At 41.6% G+C, this 8,482-nt stretch overlaps 1 protein-coding gene across 1 annotated transcript in view; it reads right to left on the reverse strand.

Annotated features, from left to right (window-relative positions):
• LOC102769257 (ATP-binding cassette sub-family A member 6) overlaps positions 1 to 8,482 on the reverse strand; it is a 49,066-nt gene that overhangs the window by 854 nt on the left and 39,730 nt on the right. The window contains exons 29-35 of the mRNA XM_015570484.1: positions 7,230 to 7,374; positions 6,805 to 6,974; positions 6,036 to 6,111; positions 5,864 to 5,958; positions 3,975 to 4,094; positions 3,649 to 3,789; positions 1,957 to 2,036 (exon numbers count right to left, since the gene is read on the reverse strand). Coding sequence (XP_015425970.1) covers positions 1,957 to 2,036; positions 3,649 to 3,789; positions 3,975 to 4,094; positions 5,864 to 5,958; positions 6,036 to 6,111; positions 6,805 to 6,974; positions 7,230 to 7,374 — 827 coding nt within the window. The remainder of the gene's footprint in view (positions 1 to 1,956; positions 2,037 to 3,648; positions 3,790 to 3,974; positions 4,095 to 5,863; positions 5,959 to 6,035; positions 6,112 to 6,804; positions 6,975 to 7,229; positions 7,375 to 8,482) is intronic.

Here is an 8,482-nt window from a genome sequence, read left to right on the forward strand (position 1 = left end):
AAAAACAAACAAGAAAAAAAAAGAATTATTGAGTCGTTGACTGTCTTACAGACAGGAACAATGTGTGTTACTGTCACGTGCAATTTACAAAGACCACACAAAATTGTCAAAATTGGCTCACCTTTTCAACGTGCCCTGAGAGAGGCTGTATTCCTCCAGGTTAAAATTATGTTTCACTGGGGGGAAAAAAGACTAGTAGTAGATGCTTATAATTTATTACCAATAATTTTTTTTAAATCATATGAAATAAAAATGCAAACCATTCATATAAATGGACTACAGAGCTGAACAAACAAATGCTTGGTGAGATAAAGAAATAATGAAAAGTCAGAATATAAATACACATTGAATAAATCTTGATATTAGAATTTTCTCATATTACACATTGGTCACACACTGGTGTTTTATTACTTAGTTGATGTGTCCTGGGAGATACATAGGTTCCTGGAGGGACTTCATAATTGACTGATAGACTCTTACACGTGGGGAAGATTTCAATCCCATTCCATTCCCTTTAAGAGGGCCCACTACTTCGGTGGAACTGTGTGCTTCAGCCAGTTCATATGCTGCACCAGCTTTCCGCTAGGCATCCCCACCAGGAAATCTGTGTGAGAGTGGTCACCAATTTACATATTCATGTGTTCACAGTTCGACATTTATACATAGAGAACCTTCCATGAGTGGGAGCCACCCTTAGGTGGCAGGGATAGAGCTGTAAATGAAATAGGTAAAACGAAAACCCCTGCCTTTGTGTAGTATGCATTCTATTGGGAGGAATATGGGCATTAGGTAAGTAAGCAATATATAATAAACATATTAATTTACATAAGTATAATAAAGTAAATGGTAGCTAGTATCGAGAAAAAATAAATTAAGTGCAAGAAAGAGGAAGTGGAGGGCACTCTTTTTTAAAGATAGCTAGGAAGGGCCACAATAACAAGATCATAACTGAGCAGGAACCTGAAAGAAGTGAGGAAGCAGCTTGGAAATTTAGGAAGTAGAATTCCAGAAAGAAGGATTAGCAAGTGCACAACCCCAAGGCAGGAAGTCAGGGTGTCTAGAGTGGGAGGAGCAAACCAGAGATTTATATTATGTCAAGCACTGTTCTAGGCTCTTTATAAATGAGCTCATTTAATCCTCCCAACAACCCTGCCATGTGGCACTGATGCTATCCCCCATTTTAGAGATGAGCCATCCAGGTGCCCGGGGATTAAGCATCTTTGTCCAGTGTCTCCTAGCTCGTAAGCAGCAGTGCTCGGTTGGGAACCTGGAGAGCCTGGTGCTAGAGTTGGAGCTCTTTGCTACTATGCTGTGCTTGGAAATTCCACCATGATGGTTTGTTTTGGAGAACCACCCAGTGAAAAGTGGAAAAATGATGACAAAGACAGTAAAGGGACGATTTCAAGTGGCGAGAGAGTCATGCACAATGCAGGGCACAGGCTTAGCTGGAGACAGGCTGTTCATGCATCTTTAAGGCGGAACACACAGCACAGACACAGGGAAGTTTCCTGCTGCCTTTATTTTATGAGTGAAATATAAAGCAAGGAATCAACTGTGGGAGAAGAGCAGGAAGGAGACAGATATGCAAGGGGAGGGGGAATGAAGTAAGAATTCAGGACACTTGGTATGAATGGATTGTGTACACGTAAGCAAAGCAAACTGGACTAAAGGGCTTTCTGAGTTTAATGTTATGAATTCACATTAAAACCAACCAAGCACAATTGTGTGTTTTCTGCAGTTTCCATCTGCACTGGAAATTAACCTCTTTCCAGAGGCTTGGGTGAACCAAAACTGGGGTTAAATCCTGACCATTATGTAGCATTAGGATTCTTAAGATCATACATATCCTACAGGACCTATTTTTTAAAATGTATTATACAATTATCTCCTATTAAATTACTATCCAAGCATGAATTAATTCTTCAAAAGTTTTCTTGTAAAAATGGTCACTCTTACCTGCCTCTAATTTGGAAAAGGCCTGAGATAAAGGGTGAACATCTGCCACGGGCAGTTTATAGGCCAAGAAGGTGGAATACCTGGAAATAGGAAAATGTCATATTTGACCTTGAGTTTCAAGGAGAAAAAAAGACCATCAAAATAAATATTGATATCAGCAATTTCCTTTATGAAATAAAAACAATGCAAATCAGACCTGGCCAGCTGGCTCATTAAGTTAGAGTGTCGCCGAGGCCGATTTGGCTCAATGGATAGAGCGTTGGCCTGTGGTCGGGTTCAATTCCCAGTCAGTTCACATTACCTAGGCTGGGGGTTCAATCCCTGGTTGGGGCACTTCCAGAAGGTAACCAATGGATGTTTCTCTCTCTCCCCCTCTCCCTTTTTCTCTCTAAAAATCAATAAACATATCCTTAGGTAAAGATTAAAAATGTAATAATGCAAATTAATGTAGTTCACATATGAAGTAAATCATCTAATTTACCAATGGACATTTCTTAAAATGACTTTGGTAGTTGGCTGTAGGAGATAATTCTCCTAGAAAGAATCCAGCATAATTATACTTATTCTCAGTTCACACAAACCTTTTTCTTGTTGAACATAGCCATTCTGAACTAATCCCTTTGGTAAATTCAAATTAGGCTGGAATTAATCTCACTCAATATTCCATCCTTGTCACCAGAAAGCTGAGAGAGATAAGAGTTTGGGAAAGAGGGACATAATAGTGGGTGGGGTTCAAAAGGTTTTAACTAAAAACGTCCCTGACCTCTGAGGAAAGAAGAGCCAGGACTCATGTTTGGCATCTTGCTTCCACATGCTACTTCTGGCTGTGTGACCTCATGCCCCATTCTCAGCTCCTTCCTAAACAGAAGTCTGGTGCTCCCAGGTAGCTCCAAAGCTGTCCAGACTTCCAGGACTGGCCCCCTTCATCCCAGACGCTGCCCTTCCAGCCTCACCCTACGTGATCTTTCCATCTACATCAGAACTTCTCAGGTTTGTGACACCAAAGGTCTAGGAATAGGACTATGACATGCCCTGCCATAGACCTCAGATAGTGCCATTATATTTACACTGTGCTAAGATGGAAATAGCAGTTATGTTCTGCTTCTCTGGGGTGATTATCTCTCCAAAAAATTTCAAATTCAGTTCCTGCTCCATCTTCCTGCCCCCCTCCCCCCAATAACTAACACACACACACACACACACACCTATTTTCCATTTTGTGTCATGAAAACTTCATCAATGGACAACTCTTTGATTATTTGTTGCTATTAAAAAGTTGCTATTTGTTCCCTATGAAGGGAACTTACCTTAAACAGTTACATCTTTTAAATTATAAATATTAACATCTTTTGAATATTTACAGGAAGGCCCAAGGAGGATGCCATGGGCCTGACTGTGGCCCTGAGTGGGTTTTAATAATCAGAAATCCCCCCAATTTTTCCAAGTCTTCTGCCAGAGCTGGGGATCAGCCATGGATGGCAGTGGAGACCCATGAAGGCTGTCCCCAAGCTTCCCTGGGGGATACAGCTATCTGGGCAGCTCCCAAATCTCATAATCTATAAGACTCAACAAGTCAGTTTTTGAGGCCCCACTGTTCATTATGAAGTCACCCTGACGTTCTCTCAGAGCAGAAGAGGAACCATCAAATGGGTAAAGACAACAGGTTTCTCCATAAACAGAAGCTCCATTCACCTTTCCTGCAGGGCAGCCTGTGGGAAAAGCTTCAGAATCTCAGTGTGGACCGAAGTCCGTTGAGAAGCTTCCTGTACTTTTAGTTCTAGAATGTAATCCTTGCCAAGTTTGCTTTTCAGGTGTTGGATGGAGCCAATGCATCTATGGACAAGAAGGAAAACATGTTGGAATGAATATTGGCTCTGAAATTTTTTACATTATTTCAAATATAAGGGAAAGGGCATCACTGAGGGAGCTGAAAAGAAGAACTCCATCTGGTGATTGTCTCCTTTTCATAAGGAATCTCATTTTGGGGGGTCAAGTGAAGGCTATGGAAAGACACCCACCTCAGCCTTCCAGACACCATGATGGCGATGCGGTCACAAAGGGTCTCAGCCTCCACCAGGTTTTGGGTGGTCAGGAGGGCCGCCTTCTCTGTGTTTTTAATGGTTGACTGAATCATGTGCCTAAAGTAAACCATTAAAATCAACACCATTAAAAAAAGAGCATGAGATTGGGGGGGGGGGGGTATGAGATAAAGGGGAAATTTTATAGGCAAATTACAGTTTATGAATCATATTTAGATCCTAATTTAAAAAAGAGAGAGCCCTAACTGGTTTGGCTCAGTGGATAGAGCGTCGGCCTGCGGACTGAAGGGTCCCAGGTTCAATTCGGGTCAAGGACATGTACCTTGGTTGTAGGCACATCCCCGGTAGGGAGTGTGCAGGAGGCAGCTGATCGATGTTTCTCTCTCATCGATGTTTCTAACTCTCTATCTCTCTCCCTTCCTCTCTGTAAAAAAAATCAATAAAATATATTGCTAAAATAAAATATATTTTTTTAAAAAGAGAGAGAAATGTGACTACTGATTAGGTTTTTATAGCATAAAGAAGGTTTTAAAATATTTTTGTTATTAAATTATTTGTTACCATTTAGGAGTGATTCTGGTTAAGTTAAAGAAAAATTCCAGCCCAGCTGGCATGGCTCAGTGGTTGAGCGTTGACTTATGAACCAGGAGGTCACAGTCAATTCCCAGTCAGGAAACATGTCTGGATTGCAGGCTTGATCCCCAGTAGGGGAAATGCAGAAGGCAGCTGATCAGTGATTCTCTCTCATCATTGATGTCTCTCTCTTTCTCCCTCTCCCTTCCTCTCTGTAATCAATAAAAATATATTAAAAAGAAAACCTCTGTATCTTTTGTAGAAACTAACTGAAATATTAATCAATAAAGGACCTGCTGCCTAATATTTGCTTCAAAATAACTGGGGAGTGGGGAAATGAAGTGGGTGGAGGTATAGATGGAGAAATATTGACCTTGTATAGATAATTTTATTGGTTTTTTACAGAGAGGAAGGGAGAGGGCTAGAGAGCTAGAAACATCGATGAGAGAAAAACATCGATCAGCTGCCTCCTGCACACTCCCCACTGGGGATGTGCCTGCAACCAAGGTACATGCCTTTGACCGGAATCGAACCTGGGACACTTGAGTCCGCAGGCCGTGCTCTATCCACTGAGCCAAACCAGTTAGGGATGAATTGGAAAATTTTATTAGTCCAAATCGAAAGTCTCAGATAGGAAACTAAAAAGAATTTAAAAAACTAAGAAAACTTATATAAACAAACTTGACAGATTAGGTAACAGGGTGGCGGGGAGGAAATGGGAAAATTATGTCACTAACTTAATAGTTTCTAAGGAAACAGTTATAGACATCTCAATAAGTAAAAGACAAAATCAAAATACACTCCAAATTGCAATACCTAAAACTCCAACCAAATCCTTAGAGTGCTTTTATTTTTGCTGTTCTTAAAAAATGTGAATACCACATGAATACACTACATTAGTGAATCTAGAAGGGTTGGGCAGAGGGGTAAGAGATCAACCAAATGACTTGTATGCATGCATATAAGCATAACCAATGGACACAGACACTAGGGGGGTGAGGGCATGTGCTGGGAGAGGGAGTGGGGAAGGCCAGGGGCGGGAGGTCAATACGGGAAAAAGGAGACATATGTTCTACTATGTGTAATACTTTAAACAAAAATAAAAAATAAAAAAATGTGAATACCACATGAATATGCTGCATTAGCAAATCCATTTGTTCAATATTTGTTTTCCTAATAATATGGAGTATCTTCACTGAACTGGGAACCCGTGGATTTGCTTTTCTATGACCAGTTTAAGAATGCAACGTACACATGAGGTTTCTACTGCTGGCTCTGAGGGGGACAATTCTCACCACATCTGCTGCTGTCCTGTAGGATCCACGCCTGTAGATGGTTCATCCAGGATCAGGATGGGCGAATTTCCCAAGATGCTCAGCATGAAACACAACTGAAATGCAGAGAAACACCTCTATCTGCTGCCAGCACCACATCCGCCCTTAGGATAGCAGCACACACCACACATACCTTTCTGGTGGCCCCTGGCGTTAATTTCTGCACCGGGACATTCAGCTCTTGGTGCAGTTTGAAGGCATCCACCAATCTGATGGGAAACAGGAAGAGAATGGGGAAAAGGTCATCACACGGAAGAGGAACAGCCTTCGGGGGAAGCGGGGTGCTATTATTCTCAACAATCGTTAACTCTAGTGACCAAGGGAAAGGACAGTTTATTTCAGAATGGGAAAGATTTTTCATCTCGTAAACAGGTTTTAAGAGTAGCTAGAATTCTGTTAGGAACGGAAATGGATGATCATTCATTCACTTGTCAAAAACAGCCTTTGTTGCCTGGCTGGTATGGCTTAGTGGTTGAGCGTCGGCCTATGAACCAGGAGGTCATGGTTCCATTCCTGGTCAGGGCACATGCTGGGGGTTGTGGGCTCGATCTCCAGCGTGGGGTGTGCAGGAGGCAGCTGATGGATGATTCTCTCTCATCATTGATGTTTCTATCTCCCTCTCCCTCTCCCTTCCTCTCTCTCTAAATAAATAAAAACGTATCTTGAAAAAAAAGGAAGTACTGGTGCTGCCAATTCAGCATCAGAGTACAGAGGAAAAGAGTACTTAAAAAAAACAAAAACAGAAAAAATAAAAACACAGCCCTTGTCTGACATCCTTGCTCTACCACCGACACCCTCTGAGAAGGGGAGATGTCTTTTCTACTCTCCACTCTTCATTAGTGGATTCATCATCAATGGACAGTTGCCCTGCCTCCTGACACAAGAGGATCGCATGACTGTACCTTGTGATGGCGACTGCGGCGTCCGCTTTCCTCAGCCCTTTCACTGCAGCGAACAGGTCCAGGTGCACCCTCACCGTCAGGTTGGGCCACAGCGCGTTCTCCTGAGGGCAGTACCCCAGGAACTTGACCGAGCCATCTCCCCAAATTGAATTCCATCCTTTCAGTTCCACCTATGAAAGTAAACTGGTTTGAGAAATACGTGCAGCCTTTTCTCCAATCACATAATCACTCAAGAAACTGACATGTAGCTAATAAATGTCTACATTTTTTTGAGCATCGAAGAAATATTTCTAGAAATCACTTTCTAGATTTATGATTAAAAACTTTTTTAATGACTCAAAGTATAGTCATATAAAGCTATGGCCTATATTTATTGTGAGACTTCTATTCTTGGAATGGATACTGTTTCTTCATTGTTTTACTACCTCTCCAGCCGTTGGCTTTGTGACCCCAGATATCATTCTCAGAGATGAACTTTTACCAGCACCACTGGGTCCCAGCAATCCCAGTACTTCACCTGAAAGAGAATCATTGATTATTGGAAGTGAAATAATCAGAACATAAATCAGAAATAATCAGAAAATAAACACAAAACTGTTTCTCCAATAACCTTCTTTAATAACCCCTCAGTGCCATTTTGAAATTTATAACATATATGTAATTCATGTCACCAAAACACGCTCTTCAACTCCTATGATTATATAATGTATTCATGAAAAGCTTATGAATTTGATGTCAATACCACTGTTCTTTTTTTAAAAACTTTTTTAGTGAAAAATGTGCCCAGATTGTTTCCTAGAACAGGTGGCTGATGTGCTGAGTAGATGGGTTAGTGGTTCCTAAACTTGGGAATTCAGGGACATTTTCTCCACCCTAAATTCCACCGCCTGTGTTCAAGCCATCTTTCATTGGAACTGATACAAAAGGCTCTTAATCTGTCCACAACAAATTTATGAGCAAACAATTGTGTGGGGGGTTTGTTTGTTTTTGTTTTTTAAAACACAAATAATTGTGACAAACGCTGGCTGCAAACCCTCCCATAGTATTCCAATAACATGATGTAAAACCCGAATTCTGTGCCAGATCTCACAAAGCTTCCCCTCATCTGGCCCCGCCCACCTCTTTGATTTCACCCCTTCCATCCGCAGATGCAGGCCTCTTTGTGTGTGTCTCCACCACGCCATGGCATCCCCACGCCTGAGCCCCTGCCCTCGCTGTTTCCTCTGCCCGGGGTGCCCTTCTCTCTTCGTGCATACGCAGCTGGCACCTCATCACTCAGGTTGTGGCTTAAATGTGGCTGTTCAAGGAAGGTCCTTCCAAACCCTAAGTGAAGGCCACACATATCATTCCACATATTTGCATGTTCCACGCAGAGCTTGTCTATGTGACCTTTGACATTTTTCTTAATAGGTTATTTTTTCGAAATATGTTCAAAACATGTTTTGAAAAACAAAGAAAGTACCGGTGCTGCCAATTCAGCAACAGAGTAGAGAGAAAAAGAGGGCTTTTAAAAAACAAAATGGGGGGAAAAAAACCAACCCAGCCCTTAGGATATATAATGCATGAGGACAGGAACTTGCCTATTCCCTTCATAATTATATTTTCAGAGCCTTAAACAGTCCCTGGAACACTCAAAAAATAGATCATGTCCCCCAAAATGTATACACACACTTTGAAT

The sequence above is a fragment of the Myotis davidii genome, unplaced genomic scaffold, assembly GCF_000327345.1.
Source record: "Myotis davidii unplaced genomic scaffold, ASM32734v1 scaffold172, whole genome shotgun sequence".
In the NCBI taxonomy this organism is placed as follows: Eukaryota; Metazoa; Chordata; class Mammalia; order Chiroptera; family Vespertilionidae; genus Myotis; species Myotis davidii.